The sequence below is a fragment of the Lolium perenne genome, chromosome 1, assembly GCF_019359855.2.
Source record: "Lolium perenne isolate Kyuss_39 chromosome 1, Kyuss_2.0, whole genome shotgun sequence".
Classification (NCBI taxonomy): domain Eukaryota; kingdom Viridiplantae; phylum Streptophyta; class Magnoliopsida; order Poales; family Poaceae; genus Lolium; species Lolium perenne.
Genome location: NC_067244.2, coordinates 136,955,853 through 136,982,197, shown reverse-complemented (window position 1 = coordinate 136,982,197; position 26,345 = coordinate 136,955,853). Strand labels below are relative to the sequence as shown.

At 46.4% G+C, this 26,345-nt stretch overlaps 2 protein-coding genes and 1 long non-coding RNA gene across 3 annotated transcripts; 1 reads left to right on the top strand and 2 right to left on the bottom strand.

Moving 5' to 3' along the window:
• Positions 1–307: 307 nt before the first annotated feature.
• Positions 308–2,037, bottom strand: LOC127333913 (putative F-box/LRR-repeat protein At5g41630). The gene is made up of 3 exons (XM_051360350.1): positions 1,096–2,037; positions 601–780; positions 308–508 (listed from the first exon to the last, which is right to left on the bottom strand). The coding sequence occupies exons 1-3, from the start codon at positions 2,035–2,037 to the stop codon at positions 308–310; spliced, it is 1,323 nt and encodes a 440-aa protein (XP_051216310.1).
• Positions 2,038–13,087: 11,050 nt separating this feature from the next.
• LOC127296527 (uncharacterized) lies at positions 13,088–18,396 on the bottom strand. Its single transcript, XM_051326664.2, has 5 exons — positions 18,153–18,396; positions 15,027–15,678; positions 14,681–14,880; positions 14,334–14,578; positions 13,088–14,236 (listed from the first exon to the last, which is right to left on the bottom strand). The coding sequence occupies exons 1-5, from the start codon at positions 18,386–18,388 to the stop codon at positions 13,437–13,439; spliced, it is 2,133 nt and encodes a 710-aa protein (XP_051182624.1). The 5' UTR covers positions 18,389–18,396; the 3' UTR covers positions 13,088–13,436.
• Positions 18,397–23,981: 5,585 nt separating this feature from the next.
• LOC127296473 (uncharacterized) lies at positions 23,982–25,958 on the top strand. Its single transcript, XR_007848513.2, has 2 exons — positions 23,982–24,864; positions 24,939–25,958. It is a non-coding gene; the product is annotated as an uncharacterized lncRNA (long non-coding RNA).
• The last annotated feature ends 387 nt before the right edge of the window (positions 25,959–26,345 follow it).

Here is a 26,345-nt window from a genome sequence, read left to right as displayed (position 1 = left end):
CCTAGGCCACTGAAGCAGGGTCTGAGAGGTGCAAGGGTCTATATATCCGTCTAGGTGCTACCAAAGAAGAGTGGTGGGACCAGGGCAGGGAGACACGGCCACCCTATCGTGGACGAGTGTCCACCCGACTAAACATAGCTTGATTGCGGAAATATTTCACCACAACTTATATATTTTGATTAATGGTGTTGGAGGCATTGAAATACTAGTCGGTTGTCTATTTAATTTCCATAACTCCAAAATTAAGGTACAAAACAAATATAACTTTTTCTTTTAAACAAAACGAATATCTAACTATAACACAAGATTAGTCACAATAATTAACATTCACAGCGTGTCTTGCACAGCACAGAAGGGTAACGAGGTCAGGCAGCCAGTCTGCCTTACTGAAGCCCTTGAGGTCGACTTGGCGCAGATAGTCCAGGCAGAGCTTCTGCTCCCTCCAGTCGGCAGGACATTTGCACCAGCACGCCGATGTGAGCGGACAAGTGTACTCATCCTCACATTTCTGCATTCATAAGTATATGTGGAGTTTAATTGTGTAACCATTCACATAAAGTTACCTCAAATGTACTCACAAGTGACTTGGCGAAAACTTACCTCTTGTTTGACAAGGATGGTAAGCGTCTCTATGTTGCTGCACCTTGAGAGCAGTCTTGCTATGCTGGCTCCGTACGCATGATGATCCAAGATGGTGGACACAGTCAGGTCAGTGACGGTGCTAAGATGGCGTATCACTGCCATCAGATCCGAGTACACCACACCAGACGCAGACATTGGCTGTGAGGACACGTATATATGGGCAATATGAGAACATGATTGCAAAACACCTATAATTGGACTTCCATGAAACAAGCAAAACAAAAGAACAAATGTAAAACGACTTTATGATTAAACCTGCACGAACAGGTAATTAAAAATATTTTTTTAACATCTTATGATCCAAAGACCCAATTAATAACTACTAGTACTGTACTAAGCAGCCACCGCTAGCTAGTTTGTATTACCATGTGGGTGCGTACTTACATTTGGTTGTAAATTGCAGAGGTGGACTTTAAGGCATTGGACACGAGTGCAGCGGCGAAGGAGCCATACAGCGAGTTTGTTGCGGTCGCGGTACCAGCGTGTGTGATGCACCAGAGCGTGGGTCGCGAGCTCGACCTCAAGTTGGCGAACTGTGGACAAACTGTGGGCGAAGTCGATCCTGCTCGGATCTATACTTATGCTGCTAGTCCAACAGAGGTGCTCGAGCCGGGGAGTGAAGAAGCTGGCCAACTTGCTGCCGTCGTGGGCCATAGCCTCCGGCGAGAAGACTCCGCGAACGCAGAGGCGGCGGAGGTTGCGAGACCACACCTCAAGCCGCCGGAGGCCGCCGAAGTAGAAGTGGATGTCAAGGTCTTCAAGGGCATCGTTGGAGAACCTGAGGGCATCCATGTCGCCGAAGGTGTGTACAACAAGCTTTCTCGGACTGGGGCAGCGCGAGGACACGAAGCTGGAGAGGCTGCTCGCGTCCACCCGCAGGAACTTGAGCTCCAGCCGGGTCAATAACGAGCTCGGCACCGCCGGCGGGATCACGAGGGTGGCGATGCCAATCGCGTGGAAGTCGAGCGTCAGAGCCGTGGCCCTTCCGCCGCACGGCAGGTGCAGCACGATCCGGTCGTAGCCATTGTCGGTGTCATGGAGGGTTCTTTCTGCGGGCGAATTCTCGTGGAAGATGATGCTGATATCTTCACGGACACGCTCGGCGGCGCGCTGAAGCCACTCGTTCGCACGGGCGATGTGCGGAGGATGCCTGACGGATATCTGGAGCCTGTCTACCGTGCCCTGGAGGAGCCTAGGCGCGAGCACCGCGTCCACTGAACTGGCGAATCCTGCTATGGAGGATCCTCGCTTGTCGTCGAACGCGAAGGTCGGGAGACCGATCCAGACGCGCTGCCACCGCCGCGAGAGCACGCTCGTGCGGACGGATTCCTGCGTTTGCAGGAAGCTCAGGATGTGGTGAAGCAGGTGGTCGGGGAGGCTGCTGACACTATCCATGGAGTCCGGCCTGCTTTTCTCGTCGTCGAGGGACGAGCTATATATACCGGCCGGCACATTAAATTCTGTAGTATTTATCAGTAGAGAATCTTGTACGGTGGTATGGAATTGGATTCGGATTATAGAGTTGTTACGTGCCCGGCCATTATAACGAAAAACTGAAAAAGAGTAGTTACGTGTGCCCGGCAATTGTTAACGGAAACTGAATACTAGTATGTTGATTCTCTTGACATAACCTTTTAGGATCTGCCTTAAACAGAGATTACATAAAACTCCAATTAGAGAACACCAACATTATGCGGAAGATTGGGGGTACTAACCAATACTTATCTATCCGAAACCGATTAAGGTAGGACTGCATGGAGTTCGTTGGAGAAGACATGACAGAAGAGATGTATGCAGGGTGCTGCCGGCAGTGCCTACAGCTGACTACTCATAGTGGGAATAAGAGCACCCCAAACCGCGCCAGATCGAGCGTTTAGGGGACGTGTTTCGTTCGTACCGTATTTGGGGGACGTCGCTTCCCAGCCGCGTCCCCAAACGCCGCCCCCAAACATTAAAATACTCATTTTTTATTTTTTTTTGCATTTTTATTTCAATAAAGAGAAGTAATATTCCACAAACTAATACATAATTGGGAACGTGGTTTAGACGAAGACCTAATTTGGAACATGGTTTTCCACAAACTAATACATAGTTTGAACCATGGTGGACACAAATATAAAATATTGCAAAAAAACTAAACCTAACTAGGCCGTGCATCGAAGGTTTCTTGTGTTCGCTGCTCAGAAAGAACACTCGAGGGCACACCCAGTCACCCAAACCGGAAAATCCAGCGGGAGATGGTGCCCTTATTGGTTCTACCGAGGAAGATCATCCAGAAACCTCCGTGCACGTATTCGCTGCAAAGAAACAACACTCTTCATCAGTCGTCCTCCTCGTTGGTGTTGTCGCCGTGGTAGTCCCGGCGGCAGCGCGTCTCGTCGAAGACCTTGATGCTCATGTCCCTGGCGCCAAAGTAGGAGAACAGGAGGATGAAGCCGGCTTCGAGGCTATGGTGGCGCGAACTTCTCCTAGCCGATGTGGAGGTACATCTTGCCGCGCGCATCGTAGATCACGTCGACGATCCACCGGTAGTAGCCGCACGACGCCACCCGCAGATGCATCGTGCCCGGGCGGTCATTGCCGGCGACGTACTCGGCGAAGGAGTCTGGCAGCCTCTGGATGCCGCGTGGGTCGCCCTTGAGGACGAGGACGAACTCGAACAACACGCCCGCCTCCACGTCCATCTCCGACGATGAAGACGACGGCGTGGCAGGCGACAGCGAGCGTGCAGCTCTGCCGCGGCGACGACCATGACCGCGAGCTCGGCCTCCGCCTCTCCCAGCCATGGCGTCGACTCTTGTTGAGATGGTGGCGACTAGGGTTGGGGAGAGAGGCGCTAGGGTTTGTGTGTGAGAGGGACGATGAGAGGCGACCCTTTTTATAGGCCAGAGGAAGGCGGGGGAGCGGTAGCGCTCATTAACGCCGGCACGCAGAGCTAGGCGCGACGAGACGCATCCCTCTGCGTGAACTGCACCATCGCTGCGCCTCTGCGGGAACTGCACCGTCGCTGCGCGCCAATAACTTCCGTCGCGAGGTAGGCGACGGTTAGGTTAAAATTTATTGTGTCGATGACGGATCGGGCCCGCGTCGCTTCGCCTCGCTTTTCGTTGTGTCCGGTGTCCCCGGTGCGTCCCCTGGGGGGCGGGGACGGGCTCGGGGCACCGGACACCGTATCGGGGCGTGCCGGACAAAATACGGTTTGGGGATGCGGCTGGAAGCGTTTTTTTGTCCGGCGCTCCCCAAATAGCTTTGGGGGACGCTTTGGGGGACGCGACTGGAGATGCTCTAACATAGCTAGTAACATCACACATATCAAGACGGGTTTTGGTGATGTGACATGTTAATAAATAAAGAGAGTTAGGTGATAATTGGATATGTTACCATAACATCACACGCCTCAATGCAAGATGAGTCTACAACATACTAATGACACAATGCATGACGTAATATATAAGCTGCTATCCACTATGAAAGTAGTAACTTAGACTAGTAACATAGCATATATTACTAGTCTAAGTTACTCCCCACTATGCTTACGGTAGTGGAGATACTCTTCTTGGTTTTTAGTGTTAAAATATATGAGTAAATTCCAAAAACCATCAGATGAAAGTTCAAAAAATCACCACTATTCATCAAAATTGCAAACAATCTTCAAAATTGAGTGAATTCGTTCCAATGTACACAAATTCGTTAGTTTAGCCATGTTAACAAGAAATCTGACATGTGGATCCAAGCTGACGTGGCGAAGGAGGCCACGGTCTAGGGAGATAAATATTAGATAGACATAAATTCCGTAAATACTAAGTCTTTTTTTTTAATTTTCTGATGGGCCATAGGCCCATAGATATCAACATTCCCCTTTTTTCTTTTCTTTTTATCCTATATAACTAAGAAGTTCATCCCCACTAACCTATTTCTCTAAACATGCAGCTATGCCACATCAGCGGCCCCACCATCTACCCAGCAAATATCCACGTCTTCCTGTACGTGCATATAGAGTTGTAGACCGAGCATGGTTCCATGTTCGTGGAGTTGGCTTTGCCGTTTTCTAGATCCGATCGTTTCCCCTTCCAGTTCCAATTATACCAGGCTTTGATCCGATCGTTTCCCCTTCCAATTCCAACTATATCAGCCACTGAACTCTTCGTGATATACAATCTAAATTCGGTTGTCGCCATTCCGTCGCCCCTTGCTATCATCTTTCCGTCGCAGCTCGGGGCAGCTCGCCGCAAGGAAGAGAACGCCCCTCACACTGGATTTGACTGCTCTCCATGGTAGCCCTGTGCAGCTCCTCAAAGTCCAGCCTGCCCAAGTTTGTGCCAATCCCGGTTGAGGGCTCCTTTGATTCAAAGGATTTGCATAAGAATTGTGTAGGATTTGGTTCCTATGGAAAAATTTCCTATACATGTTGTTTGATTCATAGGAACATAGCCTATAGGAAAAATTCCTATAGGAATCTTGTAGTGTAATTCCTATAGAAAAAAAAACATTAGATCATACCTTATGGAAAAATTCCTTTGCTACAATCAAACAAACTTCATCTTCCTATAGGATTCAAGTAGACATGCCATTCCAATCCTATACCTTTCCTATTCCTATGTTTTTCCTATCCTTCAAATCAAAGAAGCCCTGATTTCTTAGCTCTTTCCTCATTTGGTTCACTATCACCAGATTCGTCCGTGTGCAGTTCCTCACTGTTCAGCCCGTGCCCAGGTTTGTGCCAATTCTGGTTGGTTCTGCATCGTGCTTAGCTCTTCCCTCCTTTGATTCGGTCTATCAGCAAATTCACACCATTCCTCCGTATACTGTCCTAGAATATGAGAGCTTATTAACCTGACGATGTGTTTATTAGTCCCCAATCTGTCCACAGGTAAATGCTAGCTTCCTTTTTGATTTGTTCATATACCAGGTTCCCATTATTTGCAACTGATTATACTATTTTGTTCGCGCCTGAATACTTCACATGCTTTCCTTTTAACGTACTAACAATGCCTGAGCATAGTGAAGTTTCAAGTTTATTATTCTGTATAGCTAGCTTACATAAGTGTGTGTTTTTCTTTTGTAGGTAGCCATTTGTTACATATACCACTAAATGAAAAATCTTATGGGACTGAAGAATAGCATTTGGTTTTTTTTATTTAGCCAAAATATTTATATTAGTTAATCTCACTCTTTCTCATTGTGTGTTTCAGTTTTGCAGGCAGGCATTGGATTAGAAGTTTTCTACGAATTCATCAGCCCTTATATTGTTTTCTCAGTAACTTTTAGCTTACGTTTCCATTACTACGTTATACACAAAGCCAAGTTATTCATCCAGCACAAGGCTCAGCGGATTGATTGTTAGATTTCCTGCTATGGATTCAGTGTAATTCTGATGTGATAAGTATGTACCGCCCTTTTTCTTCCCTTGACATCTTTCCTTGCATTTTTTATATTTTACGTATCTTTGATATTTATATTCCAAATATAAAGTGGCTATGATTAAATAGTTGATGTGTCCATGTTCTAATCTAAGCTCTTCTTTGATTTACTCTTTCATGCTATATTCCAAATATTGATTTCTTGCATATCCAGAAAATAGTCTAATTCAATAAGATAAGAAATAGTCTAATTCAATAAGATAAGGAAATGCTTTAACTCTTATGATCTGCCTGAGAGCATTATGTTTCAATGTCCGTGTGTTAAATTGATCAACATGCTGATGAATATAGTACATCAAACACTGTTAGCGTCCTTGCTCAGCTCCTGTATTGGCTGTTCAAGTGCACTTTGTCAGGTTATTCAACATGTACAATTGTTATTTATAGGTACATGAATATCCAATGGATAGGCAGGGACTGCTCAGTTACATATATTTACCCCCCTTTCCTCATATAATTATTTGTGTGATTCATCTAGCTTATTTTTTATTCCAGATATTGCTCCATTGTTCATGAAGATGTTGAGCTGTTGGTGTCTTTATTTTTTTGCTCACCTTTTCTCACGGCCACTCTATATGGATTTGAGCACAGCCCGAGATTATAGTATGAATTAAATATATGAATGATTACTTCCATCTAAACTACAAAGACCCCAGTTTAAGGTATGGTTACTTTTTTATTTAGACCTACTACATGCCAATAGTTACTTTGTTCCTACAAGTTATGAAATGTGATGACAAGACTTTCACTTTTTTCAATATTAACAGGAGCATCCGTCTTGATTATTTCTCTACAAAATTTCTGGAGTATGTTTCTTCACAAAAAATGATTTAATCTAACAAACTAGGCGAGAGATGAACGTAAGATAGTCTTCAATTACTAAAATAATAAAATGGTTCTCTAACATTTATTTAGTAAGCCAGTACAATGGTACTGCATCTGTACATCAAACACTCAGATTCATATATGGGAATAACTAGGGAAATACGCAATATACTTTATAATATTATTTCTTCCGGTGTAATCTTATGTTACACATGTTACACAACTTCTATTTCGGCAATTCTCTAGAGATATAATTAAATATTCCCGCAGCAACGCGTGGGGTATCATCTAGTTTTCTCAATTCCCATGCTCCGCCGCTGCCATTCCATACTCCGTGCTGCCCCAAACCAAGTGGTCTCCGGCGCCTCTCGCTGTTCGACTTTCCACGGGTCCTCACCGTGCTCACCTGAGACCGCCTGCATGAGGCCCTGTCGGAGCTCACCGTGCCCGACGGAGCCTGCCCATCTCCGTCCATGGCCACCGGCGCCCGCCTTCTACCTTCGTCCGCGGCAATTTCCGTCTCCTCCCTACTCCTCCCTCGCTGACCTCCGTCCCCACGCCGCCGACGCCTCCCTACTCCTCCTTGCTCCATCGGTTCGGAATTTTTGAATAGTTTGCTAGTGCATCAATCAAATATGTTATCAGAGTCGGGAGGTCTTAAGTTCAAACCCCGAATAATGGGACTATTTTATCTACTCCAAATACATGCAGCTCCTGATTACCCACGTCTAGTGCCACTTTCTTTTATCTTTGTCAGTTATGACTTATGGCCCGAGATCAGAATCCCAACATTCTACCTCTCAATTCCGCGTGCAAGTGGAAGCGGGCATCAAGAAGCCCGCTTCAGCCGGGCACCTAGGTCTCTCTTACCCTTTCTTTCGATTTTGAGATTTTCTTCTTGGTCTGATTTGAGATGTTTTACCCCCGTTTCTAACAATCGATTGCATTGGCAGCAGAAGGCACTAGTAGAATGTAGCTCTTAATAAATAGATGGCTGAATCCTACTTTTGATTCTTTTTCCTGATGATTAGATTTTTTTTTCGAGAGCACGCGAAACACGTGCCTTATCTTTATAGAAGAAGAAGCAACACAATTACAAGAAATCACACGAGTGCCAAGACACACGCACACCACCTCCCTCCGCCTAGGCCTATTCTCTCGCTATACCTAGCCTCCCTCCTCTCTTGGCCCTTTCCCAGAGGTGGAACTCATCTCTAATTTGCAATAACATCTGGTCCACCGTTTTCTGCCCCCTTTCATTCCCGAAAGCCCTCGCGTTCCTTTGCTTCCATAGCCTCCACGTCGTGCTGATTACCATGGAGTCGAAACGCTTCCTGTCGATCCTCCGCACTCGCTTGCGGGCCTCCGTCCACCAGCGCTGAAGGTTCCCCGTGTACACAGGATCTGCAATCTGTAGGTTCACTCTCCTAATGACCCTGCACCACACCTGTCTCGCATATGGGCATAGGGTAAAGATATGATCGATGTTATCCTCCTCTTGTAGACATGTGTAACACGTATCCGGATGCTCCTGGATTCCATGCCTCGCTCGCCTATCCGAGGTCCACAACCTGTATCTGAGGGTCAGCCATGCAAACACCTTGCACTTCATGGGGGAGAAAGAGCCCCACACCGGCTCACTCATGCTCCAGCGAATGCCTCCCTTACACAACATCTCATATGTGCCCTTCGCCGTGTAGGTTCCCGATTCCACTCCTTTCCAAGAGATTCTATCGGGCCTCGTGCCGTCTTTCCCCACCTCTTCGACAGCCTCCCACAGGCGCAGACATTGCATCCAGAGCTCCGCGGTCATCTCCCCATGAATATCATCTATCCAACCATCCTCATGCAGTGCCTCCGCCACCCGTCGGTTGTTCCTCCTCCGGGTAGGGACCCTGGCAAAAACCTCCGGAGCTAGCTCCTCTGCAGTGTATCCACCGATCCATCCGTCCGTCCAAAAGTAAATCATACGCCCATCTCCCACAGTAAACTGCGCCATGCTCTGAAATACTTCTGCAGCTTCTGGGTCCTTCAGCCCCGGTAGGCCCTGCCATGGCCTCTCCGGATCCGTACGTCTGAGCCAGTGCCATCTCACTCTAAGGGCGAGGCCCTGTAGCCTGAGGTCCTTGATCCCCAGTCCTCCCAGCTCCTTTGGGTTACATATGCTCCTCCATGCCACTAGGCATTGTCCTCCCTTCACTGCATCCTTGCCGGCCCAGAAAAAAGCCCTCATCCACTTGTTTATCTCATCAAGCATCCAGACAGGGGCCTCTGCGACCACCATTTGGTGCACAACTCTTGCCGCCACGACTGAGTTTATCAGAACCAGTCTCCCCTCTCTACTAATAAGCCCCCTCTGCCATCCCGGGACACTTTTGATGACCTGGTCCAACAGTGGTTGCCATTCCGCCTTAGTGAGGGGGCGGAGTGCCAGCTGAAGTCCGAAATATCTGATCGGGAACGTCGCCAACTCACATCCCAGAATCATAGCCGTCCGCTCCTCCTCCCGTTTTCCACGAATCAGCGTGGCAGTAGTCTTTCGAAAGTTCACATGGAGCCCTGACGCCTCTCCAAAGATACTCAAAATGTGTTTCACGGCCCATAGCTCCCCGTAGCTCGGCTTGAGGAAAAGCACAACATCATCCGCATACACTGAAATCCTCTGCATGGGTGAAATGGAGGCCAAGTCTCCAAACAAGCCATCCTCCACGGCCTTGATTATCATCACGGTTAGGGCCTCCATTGCCACCACAAAAAGCATGGGAGAGGTGGGGTCCCCTTGTCTCAAGCCCCTACCATGATATATGCGGCCTCCCGGCACTCCATTCACCATCACCCTTGTGTTGGAAGTATAGAGCAGCAGCGCTACCCACTTGAGGTATCTCTCTCCAAAGCCCATTCTCCTCAGCACCTCAAAAAGGAAACTCCAAGAAATAGAGTCGAAAGCGCGCGCAATGTCAAGCTTTAGGAGCACCCCGGTGTGCCTCCTCGTGTTAATCTTTCTGGCCACTTGCCTCACTAGCACAAAGTTATCATGCAAACTCTGGCGCTTGATGAACGCAGATTGATTCATGCTCACAATCTCTCCCAATCTAGGGCGGAGTCTATTTGCAATGATCTTCGAGAAGAGCTTTGCAAAACTATGCACAAGGCTGATGGGCCTATAGTCTTTGATCTCCGAAGCCTCCGACTTTTTAGGTATCAAGGTGATCAACGCTCGATTTAGCCTGGCAAAGCCTCGCCCATCACCCACTCCAAGTTTCATTATACCGGCAAGAATGTCATGCTTGATGATTGGCCAAGCCCTCTGGTAGAAGGCGCCAGTGAAAGCATCCGGTCCTGGCGCCCTATCACTCGGCACCTCACGTATCGTATTCCAAACCCCCTCCTCAGTGAACATAGCGTCCAGCTCTCCCAGGTCCGCAACTGGGATGTTTAAGGCCTCCAAGTTAATGGTGTGCTCTCTATTCTGGATGCTCCCAATAAGACTCTCATAAGCCTCGGTGAAAACTTCATTCTTTCTCTCCTGCGCCGTCACCAACTCCTCTCCAACTCTAACTGCGGCGATGAAATTTTTCGCCCTCCGCCCATTTGCCACTATATGGAAAAGCTTGGTGTTTGCATCTCCCTCTTGGAGCCAACGCACCCTTGATCTCTGCCAGGCCATGGTGCGTTCAAGGGACGCCATCCCTAGCACGGCGTGCTTCAACATTCTCCTAAACCACCTCTCCGCCTGAGATAGAGCTCTCGACTCTTGCGCCACATCCAGCCTCAAAATCAGAGTGTTCGACATAGCCATCCTGAGCTTGATGTTCCCCACCCTCTTCTCACTCCAAGCTTGCAAGAACTCCGCCGCATTATGGAACAGGGCGTCCAGCCGTCTGAAAGGGTCCACAATGCTAGGGTCACACACCCAAGCCTCCTTCAACGCCTCCTCAAACCCCTCAAGGTTCAACCAGAAGGCCTCAAATTTAAACCTTCTCTTTGGCTTGAAAGCCGCGCACAAAGAAAGGTGAATCAGGGCGTGGTCCGACACCGATGAGGACAAGGCCTGTAAGAAGGCGTCCGGGTGCATGAGATCCCAATCCACCGAAGCAATGGCTCGGTCAATTTCTGATTAGATAGAGCTCTCGACTCTTGCATGAGATTTCTGATTAGATAGTTAACGTTACCATCCATGGAGTCCCAGGTTATCTGAAAAATAGTGCATCGGTGCCTGTCTGAACTTATTGTGGTGGTTACTACTTACTACTACTGCGAAAACTGTTAGCTGCATTGGTTTTCAACTCTTGTGGTGATTGCCGTGCCAAACTGCCAATGAGCAATCCTAAAAATGTATCGATGCTGATCCATATGTTATCTTAGGCATGGTGGTCTCTTCTTTTGCGAGAATGACACAATGGTCTGGTGTGTTTATTGTTTCATCCTCAATGTGCCATCTTGTGATCATATATAATTCTGTAGTTAGATGCTTTAGTGTGTTCTGACAATGTCATCTTATAAGCAATGTTCTGCTTGTGGAGTCCGCTGCTGATTATCAGCACGTGGATTTCATTTTGATATGTCTGGTGATCCCGATTGGAGTGCTTGTTCTTGTTCATGCTATTTTAGCTTGGTTCTAGCTCAAGAACCTGACTGTGGTCCACTTGGTTTGATCTATAACTGGGTTTCAAACATGATATTTTTTCGGGTACAACATGAATTAAAATAATTGTGTTCAGCAGGTGGTAATCCCGGACCTGTCTTCTCCTTGGAGGTGGTATGCCTCCTGCGCATAGGTAGGTGAGTGAGGGTGAGTCAGGCAAGTATGTGGATGTTTGGATGATGTTTACACTGATGGCAAGCAAGCAAGATATGGAGTTCGTAATGGAGATAAAATGAAGAATCCCAAAGTCTCTTGCTGAACAAATTAAGGTATATGTTGATATGATCAATCTGCATCTTCGCAAACTAGTTTCTAACAACAGGTGTGAGCTTAAGTTGGTAAAATGGACTCTACCACCGGAAGGAACGGTTTGCCTCAACGTTCACGTAGCTATGTTTAAATCCTCCAACCAGATCGGAGTTGAGTCGTGAACTCGTGATCAGGAACCACAAAGGTGATTGCTTGTCTATCTGCAGCAAGCTTATTTCCAAGGTAACGTTCGCCTGAACTTGCAGAAGCACTAGCCATCAGGCGGGCATTGTCTTTCACTCGGGAGCAGCTCGAGAGGAAGGTTTTGACTTTTGATAGGACCATGTTAGCCTCGGACTGCCTTTCTGTGGTGCAGCGCATCAACAGTCTGTCCCAAGATCGGTCCTTCCTAGGAGCGGTCATCCAGGACATCGAGAAGGAAGCTATTCATTTTAGTTCTTGTTATTTCTTGCATGTCCCTCGTAAGCTCAATGAATCTCTGAATTTTCTGGTTTTGTTAGATTTTCTGTTGCACCAGATTGCACCCGGGAGATACTTTGTAATGATGTCATTTTTATCAATGAAGTGTCGTTTTCTAAAAAAACGTTACGATTTCTGTTATGATATTTATCTTTGCTCTAATCCCTGGATTTTCTGCATTTCCTTCTTCACACATGATTTCCATTTTGTAAACATTTTTATCCATATCAAACCCATATTTTTCACTTTTCAGAGATGAAGTCCATCAAGAAAATCTCAACAACTACCAAGTTTCAGATGCAGAAGACTATTTTAATGAGCTGGAGATAGCAACATGAAGAGTGCTGCACGTATTACTAGTGAGGTGTCATTTGGAATTTTTTAGTACAACATGAATGTTCCATGCTGCTATTGTCACAGATAATTATTTTCTCAAATAACTTAGTTATGCAACATCCCCCTAAAGCAATCACAAGTCCTATGGTCAGCAAAAGTAAAAATTCTGTAAAAAGAGGGAAATGGCTACTACTGTTTCAAGATGGTTCAAGCAGCAAACTAACATCAGGCCATTTATACACTTCATGAATAAAATCAAAATAAATGGGTCATGAAACATGTCCTATTTGAATTGAAGGTACTGAATGTTGAAAACTAACTGAAAAGAGATGTAACATTCTTGAATGAGAATAACGAGACAAAAAATTATCTGTAAACTAGAATGCCTACCAGAATACCAGATAAGCTCTAAGGTTCTGAAATTCCACTTGCCCAGAAAAATGGTCTCACTCCACAATTGTAGCACAGTAATGGCTCCCATAATTATTCAACAGCCTTCAGCAGGTACTGACATAGTGACAGATCAGCTGCCATGGCAGGCAAGTAATACAATGCCCAGTAGCTTGTAGAAAACTTGCAAATAACTCATCGCTCGAACTGAACTATTAGTGCCTGAATTATTATATCCATGTAATCATCCAACGGGTGGTCGAAGAAGGTGAGATGATCTAAGGCCTAAATCACTCTGATTACAAGTTTACAACTAGCTAAATGAGTTTTCTCAGCCAGATGTAACCGCATGAAATAGCATTATAGAAAACGAAAAATCACAGTTACCTGTCGAATCACATTGAGAGAGAAAAAAATCCATGGTAATAACAGTCAATAATTAATAGTAATTAGCCTGAAAAGGTGGACAACCTTTTCCTCTTTTTGTTCTTCTTTGGAGTCAAATCTCTCTGTATACTGCCAATTGAATGAGGAAGAACACCTATGGCGCTGGTTCGTCTAGCAGCTGTTCTTCTCCCTCTCTTGTTAGTCCACTGAATTGGCAATTTGCCTGCAACTTGGGCAATACCATCAGATGTAGCAAGCTCGGCCACTTTTTGGATCCTCTCCTGCATTTGCATAACCCATGCTACCGACAGATCAAGTGAGAATGAATCATCCAGCGGTTTTTGCCACAGATCAAGTAGGATGCGCTGAAATGACTGAAATGATAGCGAGGGCTGGAAATCCTTCCGTGGTGCATACATCATGTTAAGCTTTATGATGTGCTTACATAGGTTACCCTGCATTGACCATGAACAACTGCACAAAGAGAATTCAGACCCGGCATTCCATACAGTGCGCTTTTGACTAGCATCCTTCTGTCTAGCCACCTTGGCTGAAAGAGGTTCTTTGTCATCAAAGAAAACATCCTTATCAGGTATCTGCATCGCCCTTTGCCATGAAGTGGATGCAATGTACTCTGCTTTCACCTGAGGAAATGAACCGCTCTCATCTGCATATAGGTTGAGCCAGTAGCCTGAATGTAGCTCTGTTGTGAGCTTGTGCACCAACCAGTCCACACGTTGGAGAGCATCAAGTTGCGAATCATCATATGCTTTAAGTTTTAGCTTTAGATGGTAACCCTCTATTGCACAACAGGATTCCTGACATGCTAGCGGCAAATTTCTGATGGTATCTACCCACATCTCTACATGGGGCAATGGCATAAAAAGAAACTCTGTTAGCATATGCACGAGCATTTGCAATTCAATGTACATTTTGAATCTACTACCTGAGGTTCTTACCCAATTTGGGAACCCAAAATGACTTGAAATACTGTATGAAGGTGGTTTGGTCAACAAAGTCTTGAAACAATTGCTCCAGGGCATCCATGGGATTTTTCTCGCTCCAGATGCTATGCATAAATTTTCCCAGTTGTGTAAAAATTTCTCGTTGCACCTCAATGTTGCTGCATTTCTTGATTATGTTTTTATGCCAGGTTCTCCTTATGCGCCATAAAGAAAACAATACTGGGCAGGAGAATACATCTCTGATAAATAATGGCACATTTCGTCAATGGCAATTAACTAGCATACGCTATTTACAGTGAATATTTTCACGGTTGGATCATGTGTCAAAATCTATGCCATACCTGATTGGCTCCAGCTGTGAGGTTGGATCGTCAATCACAAACCCGCCAATTCTCCAGGTGGAATCAACAGAATGTATTCTACTAGTAAGTGCTTTCATCCATCTCAAAGTGTCCTGCTCGGTAACTGATCGAGTTATAACCCACGCAACAGGCAAAGCTTGCTGTCTTGAATCGAATACAAGAACTGTGTGCAGCGGGTACTTCAGAAAGGAGTACGTAGGGTGTCAAACAAATGGTGAAACCTGCTCCTAGAGATATCAATAGAGACATGTAGAATAAAATGTTGCTTAATAAAAGTATAACCACACAAGCAAGTGTCAACTTTTGTTGTGTGATCAGAAGATACCTTGAGCTTGCTTACACCGAATGAGGAGTGAGAGGCCAAAATACTCCGGTGACCGAAGCGGATCATCTGCCGCAGTTGCCATTCAGTCTGTATCCCTAGTACGAATGCATCTGTCTCGGTGGCGTCCTGGTGGAAAAACACAGACTTCTTATTCCTATCTGCCCACATCCTGACGCTAGCTTGGTCATCGAGATCCAACTCATGTGTAGACCTTTTGATGATCATCCCAAGCTTGTGGACATACTGTGAAGCAATGCTATTGGCCCTTGCGTCGGAGCCAGAGTAGCGTCGTATCCCTTCTATATGAGTTTGCAAGATGTACTCCTCGGGGACACCAAGATAGATCAACGACATGGTCTGCTGCCGAATCTCGCTCCCGACGTACGGCACCTTGCTTGCACCAGGCCCGATGGCGTCCCGGTCCAGGGGTCCATGGCATACGAAACCAGACTTGTTGATGTGGCGCCTCTCATGGTAGATGATGAGCGCCACCGAGGGCCGGGCGTGTGACCGCTTGATCGTGAAATGGCACGTGCAGCCTCTCATCGACTGCGGGCGAGCCGCACGGTTTCTTGAGTTAAGCCTGAACTTCCTGCTAGGCAAGATCTCCCATCCCTCCCCGTAATTCTCTGGGCCAAACGAGCACCAATACCTGAATCGATTTAAGTACAGGACACACTGATGATGGCGAAGGACAAAAATAATTTGAGGTAGAGCGAACTGTAAAATATGATGCAAAGATTAAAATAACCCTGAGGCATTAATGTTATATATTATTCTAACACAATCACTTAGTATAATAATAATACAATAAAAATAGAAACAATTTGGTTATTTTTTTTAGATAAAAGGCACTCAAGTGCCCGACTTTGAATTAACAAAGCCACCAACGGCGAGAACGATACAAAGTGCTGAACCCAGCTTACAAAACGACACCACACACCCACACGCACTACCGAAGAAACTACAGCCAGAATTGGACCAACAAGCTCAGCCAAAGCGCCTACGAGGACTCGGGGTAGAACTGGAGTCTACAGTGTCGGGCCGGAGCTCACTCGAGAGTGAGCCATTTTTCACGCGCGCCTCAACAGCACTCCACCGTCGCAGAAACGCCACCGAAAGCCGACCACCACCGGGGACCGACCCACGTTGCTCACAAACCGAACAGCAGCGCCAAGGAAGCTCGACAAGGGAAGGGCACGGAGCAAGCCTTGCCGAAGATCGCCGAAGAATCACCTCCGTCACAACCAACGGTGAGCCTCGCGCTGTGGGCTCCAAGACGGTGTCTTCAAGAAGAGTACGACACCGGAGTGCCGCCACCGCCCGATCCGAGGATCTTGGGTTTTCACCCGGACGAAGTAGAGGGACGGATATTGGCCTCACGGCGCCTTCAACAAGGGAACGCCGTCCGCGGACGCCGCCGCCGTGGCCCGAGGGGCAAAGGTTTCCCTTTGGCAACATCACCACCAACTACACCCCACAGCACTCGACTCGCCGACCACCACGCCGCCCTCACGGCCGTGGTAACCAGCCAGCACCAGAGTCATTGGTCCGCCCGCCAACCAACATGACTCCCACCTTCCAGGGCCGCCGCCCCGGCGTCCCAGCTCAGAGCTCAACGGAGAAGAGGAAGAGAACGAGTAGACCTTCGCAGCGAGTACACCGGACCCCCTGCCTGGAAGCATCGAACCTGACTGGAGAGAGCCCTTCTGGAGGATCGGTAGACCAACAGCCCCCGTGGCTGCCGGCAACACCAGATCGCTGGACGAAAGATGATGGCTTCGCATGGTACCAGGCCCCTGCCGGTCCGTGGGAAAGCCAACACGCCTCCAAGCACCCTCACCAACACCGGCAGGCCACCGCCGCCGGCCAAGCTTGCTACCAAGGCAGCACACCGCACCTGACCACTGCACGCACCCACCGAAACGGAGATCCCGACCGAATCGGGGCCGGATCTGGGCTCAGAAGGGGGCCCGGGCCCCTGCCCGGCCCGTGAGGCGCCAGAACCGAGCCTGGGGCGGCACACAGGATCGCCGCCGGCCAAGGGGGCCACCAGCATGCCGTCGGGCCGACCACGTTCGTCCTCCTGAGCCCGCCGAGAGAGGAGCTCGCGCCGCCGAAGCCGGCCCGCCGGAGCCGCGGGGCGCTCCGCCAGCGACCGCCGCCACGAGCACGCCAGGGACGCGCCGTCTCCACGCCGACGCCGAGGATCCGCGCCGCCGCGCCCGACGCCTAGCGCGGCGCCCTCACCGGCCGTGGGTGGCCGCGCCGCCACCACCGCGCGAGGGAAGGGGCCCGCCGCCGCCGGCGCCGCACGGGCTTTGCCCGGCGACGCCCTCTGGCGGCGGCGAGACGGAGGGGAAGGGGAAGGGGGGCTCGGGGAGGGGCGCCGCCACGGGCTCCCGGCCGCTCGCGGGAGCGGCGCGAGAGCGCTAGGTTTTTATTCATCAACAATTTGGTTATAAGTAGAACCTAAAAACATATCAATAATGTCACCTCATTGGCAAGGCTTGATCTTATTTTTATGAAAATCTTCCATAACTCTATCGATCAATTTGAATATCACTCGCTTGATGTGCACCTAAGTGTTGACGATCTTTGTCACGGGGAAATTTCTTTCAATTCTTTCGTGGCCATAGTTAAAAGCAACGCCAACTCGAAGGTGATAATATTGCTCGAAGTGCCTTTCAAATATCAAGAAATCTCCAAATTCTCTACTTCTCCACGTATGAATCATGAATAGCTCAAGCTTATCTTCTACTTCGTGTATAGCAAGATTCATGATAAATCTGTGTAAGACAAGCAATTCTATTCACATTGAACCTAAAAAATAAGTCTATGTTTTTGGTACCTAGTCCTAATTTTTGGAGCCAGTTTTGTGCAGTGTTCACGTGAAAAGCATAGCTTTCTCATAGTCTGTTTTCGATTCAAAAAAAAAAAGCACACGCATCTGAATATATTCACCAAAAACCAAGGTGCCCTACTGAGAGCTTCGCCCCTATTGATTATTAAGAATTTGTAATAAGCCATGAATTAATTAAACGCGGTGAGCATAGGCCTTCCCCCAAAAACATGGCAAGCAAAGCAGGGGCAGCACAGCAGGGTAAGTGGCAACAACAGGGAAACACGTACATTACGTAATTGTCGCTCTTGCCGCCACGCTCGATGTGGAACCTCGTGGGGTACTCGGGGTTGTGGCACTCGCCGCTGATGAATGCCTCCATCCGGTCGCAGGGGATGAGCGCGACATCGTCGTAGTGGTGCTTGGCCCACCTGAGGTCGGCAGAGGAGAACTCCTCCCCGGGAGGGTCCTGTACGGGGAGGTCGCTCACCGATTGCAGCACCTCCGTCTCATCCCCCATTGTTTTCTTCTCGCCGTCGCCTGCCGCCAGCCGCCAGCCGCCGGAGTTGGGATTCTTTTGCGGGAAAAACGCTAGGGACCTGCGTTTCAAGGCCGTGAGGCGACAGTCCAGCCCACCATTTCTTTTCACGGCCTGTAACCAAGTTTCACGGCCCGTGCGGCGCACCACCACTTCCACGGCGTTCTTCTCGTTCCTCCCTCACCGATCGGCGCCCGTCCCCATTTCAAGCGACTCGATCCGGTTCGGTTTGGAGGAGGCCACCTCTTTTCCATCCCGCCGCCGCTCAACAGCCATCAGGTATTTGCCGTCGTCGCCACTGCCATTACCGGCTAGCCGGGTAGTTTCTGTTCCACGCCATTCCCGCAGCTTTTATCGGCCACACGATGCCGACTTCTCTCGCACTCTTATATTGAATTGAAATCCCTGCAGTTCGCTGTTGCTCTAGGTATAGTAGGATCAGGATGTGAGGAACGGTCCGTGATCAACATTCTCCTGTAGATGATAGATCCCCTTATTCATTTTCTGATTGTTGATCAATGATTGTGTAGCATAAGCCTTTTACGGCGATGTATGGTTAACTCTTGCGGTGGCCTGGTGAGCTAGTCATAGCAACTATCTTTTCGCGAAAACGCAAAAACCTTGCGTTTCGATGCATTGATAGAAAAGAAGGTTATATGTACAAGTCCAAGGAAGAACCACCCCAGTCCGTACAACTCAACCCAAAAGACCTAATCTAGGGAAGAAGTTGCCGAAGACCCCGGGCACCCGTGTTCGCCCACTGACGCGCCTCAGCCTTGATATCGTGAAGCAGGGAGGCAACAGAGGGACGCGCGTTGTCGAAAACCGCAGGGTTCTTGTGCTTCCAAATCCACCACGCCGTAAGCACGACCAGCGACCACCACTCCGCGAAGTCACAGCAACTACTGTCAACTGTACCTATATTTGTTGATCATTGACTGAATCTATACACTTAGCTTTAATCTACAAAAGTGCATCTAACTGGTGAATTGCAATGTATGACCTCGGACAGTTTGTTTATTTTATTCAACCTCTCTGGGAAGAGTTCTGGTAAATTTGATGTCCATTTCAACTGTTTTTATCTCTAGCACGACTACTTGATAAAATGTGGAGGAAAATTGGTGAAATGGCCGATACAATTCGAAGAATTCCTCTTTGTCTGATATATTTTCTTTGCTCCCTCATAACATTTAACAAGTATTGGCACAATCAAACTGGATACTGGACAAGTCAAAAGGTCCTGATTGCCTCCGAGGAACAGCAAGAGTAAGCGCCAAATAAATAACAGGTAACATACTACAACATCATTTGACCCAACGATTGTAGCATTGATGCTATATACCTTCAGTTGTCATGGAACCTTTGTTTGTACCCTATCTCCGGTTAATCCAACAAAGACCTACATGAAAGCTAGGATCCTGGCACAAACAAATACGTATAGCCCTATCCAATACATTTCAGTTAGCTTGCAAGAAGGATATACAGAAGTATTTGGAAAATAAAAAAATTAGATGTTTTTCTTCAACTCGCATCTGCATGTTCTTTTTTTTTTTGACCGGGGCTACGGCGGGCTTACGCCAGCCTGAACAAATTTATAAAACAAAGAGTCAGGGGATCATTACAACTGTTTTAGAGGGGAGAGAGAAGCAGGAGGCATAGGGGAGGTTCAAGGCGGGTCGAACCCATTACACCAAGTATTTAGATAGAGGGAGGGAGAGGGGGTGTTACAGCGGTGAGCCCAAAGTCTGATGTCTTCGATACACCTACTGGAGACAAGGGAGATATCTTCGATGATATTGTTGAAGGTCCGGGCATTCCTTCTCTTCCAGATGTTCCAGACGATAGCAGTGTTGGTTTCTTCGTAGCTTCGGCACTTTGTCAGCCAGAGGTCGGTGAGGTTGGAGGCCCCCCCAATGTCGAAGTCTGGAAAGAAGAAATTCCAAACTTCCCGAGCTTGGGGGCAAGTCAGCAGGAGGTGGTCGGTGTCTTCATCTTGGGCGCAGGAGAGGCAGGCAGCAGTGTTGCTGAGCTGGTGTCGAAAACGCCGCTCATTGGTGGGGAGACGCTTCTTCCAGGCGACCCAACAGAAAATCTTGCACTTGAGGGAGGCAGCGCTTCCCCAAACCTTTCCGGCGGCCTCCTCTATTCTCAGATGCCTGAAAGAGTTGGTATAGACACATTTGTCATCTGCATGTTCCAAGGTGCATCACCAGATTTCCCTGCACTCATCGATCATATCATTAGCAAAGCCAACTGTGGATAATCACTGGAGCTATCTGCACGCTAGAGGAGGCTATCATCAGTGGCGCTCAGAAGGCTATCTGCACGCTAGACCTCCTGACGGAGTTTAGGCTGCCCAGCCTGTACATTTTCTGTTTTTTCAGTTGGTCTGTTTTCTGTAGCCTAGGTACCTATTTCTTAGTTTTCTCTTCCTCACTTTCCTTTTGGTTTGTCCCAGTTGTACGGTTTACGTCATTTCCCCGGTTGCTTCTTAAGAAAAAATAGCACTCAGCCAGTCATTGCGTGGGTTCCCAAGCTACCACATTGTGAGGATGATCAGTAAACACACCCCATTCATCTTCTCTGATCCAGCCCGGGTTTCTGTGTTCTCACACTATGTGCTGAAGCCGTCATCAGGTTGATGTGTAATAGCCTGAAAACCAAAATCTCAGGTGTAATCACTATCAGGTCGTCTCAGCTATGGAATATTTACATTTACAATAAACACAAACAGTCTGCTATTGCGGTTTTCCTGGGGATTTTCGCTTCCTTGTTGTATCGCCACACGTCCTCCAACTCAGTTTCGTTTTGATTCTCTACATTAGTAATGTTTGAACATTGCCTAAAAAAAAGTAATGTTTAAAGTTGTACCCTAGGTAAGAATTCTGATGGCTTCTTCTCCAGTAGAATAAGTATCTGTGTTTGGGTTTTCCATGTTTCTTGCCAGCTGAATTCAGATGTCAATTGTAATATGTTCCAGGGTTTTGCAGCTACCATACAGTACTGTGTTTGGTTAGGTTCTAATGCTGAACTTAATAAATATTTGTTTGGGTAACTTGAGCTTCTATGCTGAACTTACTAAATGATTTTTCAACATTTGAAATATTAAAGCTAAGGAGTTTGGAACTTGTTAGGCGTGACAATTACTTGGCAGGACTGGATGCTAGAAACTGTGTTCCATAATGGCTTGAGTGGGAATATGTATTTTGGTGCAATGGAATACCGTCCTTAATTTTCTTTTTCTGATTTTTGTTTGTGCAATACAATTACTTGTTTTTTTTCTCTCTCCTTGTTTTGGTTTCTTATGTTTCCATTGAGTTTCTTATCTAGCCTACCCCAACTTACTTGGGAAAAAGGCTTTGATGCTGTTGTTGTTGATTTTTGTTTGTGCTTAAATTATTGAAAATAGTGCGTCTCTCCATATACTCTTGTGAGTATTAGCAACTCTTTCCAAGATAGTGATTAAAGACATCAACTGAGGGAATGATTATTACTACTTTTGAACAGGATTACATCCATCAGCATCATATCATGTGCAACATTATTCATGTCGTAATCAAATTGTTATAGGATGTGTAAGGTTCGTTTCATTATTCTGTAAAGGAACTTGGAAGGCATTGGTGTATTTTCAAAGCTAGTTATGTTGAGTGAAGTAATGATAATATATTTGAAGGACATGATTGAAAGGGTGCTATATTGACTTGACATATATCTAAGATAAGATAAGGAGGGTGACTGTGCAGAACTCAAGTTAATATTTTTCTTGCTTAGATTCCTATGCGGTAAGGCTGCAACTAGGCTAGCTATCATATGCTTATCTATACTCTCTTTTCATTGCAAACTCTATTATCGTGACCGCAAATTCAGTTATACCTGTGTATATATCAATTTACTTTGTATTTTCCTAAGTACAAGGAAACTATATAAGTACGATTGTTGAATCCTCTGATTTTGTGTTTAGACAGTTAATTCTCATAAATGCTAAACATGTCCTTGAGGTGTAATGTCACTTCTGTCTTCAAGCAATATCCTGGGTACCTATTGATTCCATTCACCGCCCTTTCTACATTAACTAGAGTATAATGTTGCTGAATTGTTCTCTTGAGCTTCTCAGTGAAAACATCAATTATACAAATTCTGCATGCTCTAGACTGATTGATGTTCATAGTTATCTGATGAGGATTTATGATTATGATATGATGATCTGTTTGGAATTTGGACCAAATCTCTTCTATTCCATCTGTTACCATCAAGTCTTTACTTGAATGACTTATTCCCAAATGTTCATTACAGATGACGAATCTTACATTGGCTTCTGCTATTTGGGTAGCTGCTTGGCTCTTATGAGCACTCGTGCATATCAACCCACAAGCCATGAGACCAAGCTTGGTGAGAATCTTCCTATTTTAGGCTATTTGGTGATGATCGAAAGGTTTCCTTTATTAGCTAATATGTGAGCCCTAAGACTTCTCATCTAACACTTGTTTATATTGTCTCCATCAAAATTCTGGCGATTGTAAGTATGGTCTGTGAAAAGGACCCCTCAAAGGCCAACCCACCTGTATGGCTGGAAAGTTGAAAGAATTTTTATGTTCATATGTTCCTGTCGGTCAACAGTAAGGTTGCTATATTTTTATGGCATCTGGATTCTTTATCTCAGTGTTTACTGTAGTGTGCAATGCCCTTGTGGACTCCAAAGCCAGTCCTGTAGTTATCTAATCAATCAACTGGGCCGCTAGCCCAAATATTACTTTTTTATATGTTACGACATGACATAATGGTACACCTCAGTTTGGCCTGACAAGGAGAGGTGGTGTGGATGGACATCAAAGTGAAATGATAAAACATGTCACTTTCAAACTTAGACTCCACCAATTTGGAATATTAATCTTCTCCATCAGCTGTGGACATACTGAGCTCCAGCACTGTATATATGCAGTGCGTGGTAAGCGATGTTCAGTAAAGACCTCCCCATCTCACAATTGTTAGGCACTTTTAGCACCTATGATTTTGCTTGGGGCTTTTTTTATCCTGTAGTTCGGTTCACGTTCATAAGAATGCTAGTTAGTGCATGCAATAATTCACAGAAGCTTGCTATCTGATGATTCCCTCACGAATTGCTTTACTAATAGTGGAGATATTGGTGTGCCATACAATGCTTACAATAAAGCACTGTTCAATGCAGAAGTCTAGGGTACAAAGGAGGTGGGAAAGCAAGGTGGTGATAGTTGTTCCTTGTAGGAAGGGCCCGTAGCAAATGTTAAGTTGTTAACTATGAGATATGGGAGGAAGGGTTGGTTATTGAGGCCATGTGCAACGGGAGGGCACAAGTGGGGAACAGGGATTGCACGGGATAACATGGGAGCCATGTCTCTCCATGTTGCCTAGTGTGTATTTGTGTATAGCTTTCATTCTTGGCTGGACTCCTCTGGCAAAAGGGAATAGCCACCACCAACTCATAATTCCCCCCACTTCGGCTTTACATCTCTTACCCTTTTCCTACCTGTAGTAGCAACCAGATGAAATAGAAGCTTTACTATTTTCTTTCTTTTCCGTTTTACTTTTGCAGATCCCATTCCAATTGGTGGTCATCCTTGCGGCAATGTGCAAGAGAATTTTTTATGAGGACAGTGTATAAGAGAATTCGTTCTGTTAGATGTGATGCTTTGCTGAGTTAGGGTTTTCGACAAAGTGAACAAAATTTGATTCCTCGAAAGCTACCAAGTAGTTAGATGGCTCAGCTTCGAGCTTTAAAGTATTTGCTCATCTCGTCAGTCTATTGTTGCCTACTGAAACTGTATGAGGTGCAGTGCGTGCTATGGTCATGGGGGCGGATAATTGTGCATGTTGTCAGAAAATTTTACACACGGCATATAGTTTCTGCATCATTCAAATGAAATGTTAGTCTGGGAGAGCTTCCTGTGCACTGGAGCCTCAGTGCGCTCGATGAATCATGGGGCAAGACCAAGCTGAATAGGCACACCAGCAATTTTCACCTCACTCGACCTGTAATAACTGAGCAATTATGGTGGAAAGGACTTCTGATTGGCATTTGTGTGGTCTGTCACTCTGCCCTGTAATAACAATGAGACTCAAGTTTGTACTCTAGGTGATAGTACCTTCAGTGGAACGAACTACGGGGAGAAATACTTGCTGCAACCATGATGTGCAACAGTACAAGCTAAATGCCAGCACTTTAACCAGATAAGAAGGAAGCTAGCATCTGTGAATCACATGGCAAGTCATGATCTGAGTGTGGCCAATTTTTGCCACCTCGAGAGGTCTGGGATGTCGAAGAGAAGAGAGATCAAAAGCTGATTTGTCATTTGAGAACACATTGGTTTGGTCCAGCTCAGATGTACTTTCATCTGTTTTTGGTTATATCCCAGCCAATGCCAGCTCTTCAGTTTCCTCGTTGTCTAGTGGCATCAAACTGCCGTCAATTTAGAGATCTCGAGGTATGATTTGCCAAATATTTTTATACAGAATTCCTATTTTTTATGTTGCATCCAATATGTTTTCCCATCTGCAGGCCACGTTTATCTGCGTATGAAAGTCTATTCCGATGATGGCTCAAGAAACCCACATTATGGCGTTCATGTGTACACAGAGGCAACCAAACTGGCCGGCTCTCTTTCATTGTGGCCGTTGAAGTATTGTTGTCAACAGTTGGTCCTAACTTCACTGGTTGGGTAGGTGCTGCTCAAAAGGTTAATGGAGTACACCCATATAACTTTGTACAGATGCACACCGCACAATTGGTTACGGAGTGTCAACAGTTGGCAAAGAAGATTAACATGCCAAAGCCAATGACAGCTCCCATCCTGGACGCTAACAATCTTGGATTTTTGTGGAAACAGAAGATGGTCCTGCTCCCAGCCATAATCAGGATAAAGCCAGTTCATGCTTTTCTCTGAAGAAAGAAGCTTCCTCTTTTTTCCCCTCAAACATGGCCAGGCTAATCCGTGGTTAATAACTAGTACTACATGCAGTCATTAGGAGTGGTTGGTTGATCGGTGGTTTGGTTTGGCATTTGTCGAAGACAGGGAGGGAATCCAAATCCAGGCTATGATCTGCTGGGATCGATGCTGTTTCTTCAGGGGCAAGTGAAGTCCGTAATGATTTTACCAGCTTCAGAGTCACGCCTATGCATGTGATCCGATTGGATGTACGCAAGATTTGGGGCTAACTGGGCTGATGATCTTGTGGTCCAGATGCACAAGCCAACTAGATTTATGGGTTTCCTTGCAAGGAAGGATGGATCTGTTTAATTAGTTGCTTCCAATCTTGAATAAGACAGGTAAAACAAATGAAAAAGAGATGTTTAGATCGTCTCCAGAACCGCGGGACCATAAGATATGATTTCCGCTGGACCATCATCTCGTCATGACACTTAAATAGTTAACTATGAATTGTGATAGTCTAGAATCACACGACTTCTCAATATTTCAGTAATGTTATATGCCAGAGACAGTAGTTCCGTTGAAATAGCACAACAAGTTTCCCGTACTTTAATTCCTTTTGAAAAATATATATCTGGTGTTCATGGTTCTGCAATTCCGGTAATAAAATTCCCAGGTACCCCCTGCGACAGGGCCTTTAAAAGGTAAATCGAAATGTTCGTTAGGAATGCTTTCTTTGGTACTTGCTTGGTGCACGCATGCACAACTAAACTAAGCCAGTCTTGCAGCCTTGTGTGACGCTGACACCACTGAATACGACGCACACAGCTCCTCGACGTTGAAAGCAACAATGTTATGATCACCCCCATTTATTTATCCGCTTCAGCCGTGCTTCACCGGAAAAGGTACCGCCGCAACTTTCCAGTGGTTTTCCCCTTCAACTATGCGGTTAGTATATATATACGTAGTTGTAAATGGAGAGAGGATAAAAATTAGGCGCAAGCAAACATGGGAAAAGAAACTAGCACATCATGATG

Excerpts from the sequence above, each read along its gene's own strand:
- LOC127333913 (XM_051360350.1), bottom strand. The coding sequence starts at position 2,037 with ATGGATAGTGTCAGCAGCCTCCCCGACCACCTGCTTCACCACATCCTG. Across the intron at positions 781-1,095 it reads GCGACCGCAACAAACTCGCT|CCAATGTCTGCGTCTGGTGT; the intron begins GTATGGCTCCTT and ends GTGTCCTCACAG. Across the intron at positions 509-600 it reads CCATCCTTGTCAAACAAGAG|AAATGTGAGGATGAGTACAC; the intron begins GTAAGTTTTCGC and ends TTATGAATGCAG.
- LOC127296527 (XM_051326664.2), bottom strand. The coding sequence starts at position 18,388 with ATGGGGGATGAGACGGAGGTGCTGCAATCGGTGAGCGACCTCCCCGTA. Across the intron at positions 15,679-18,152 it reads GACAATTACGTAATGTACGT|GTATTGGTGCTCGTTTGGCC; the intron begins GTTTCCCTGTTG and ends AAATCGATTCAG. Across the intron at positions 14,579-14,680 it reads TCACAGCTGGAGCCAATCAG|AGATGTATTCTCCTGCCCAG; the intron begins GTATGGCATAGA and ends ATTATTTATCAG.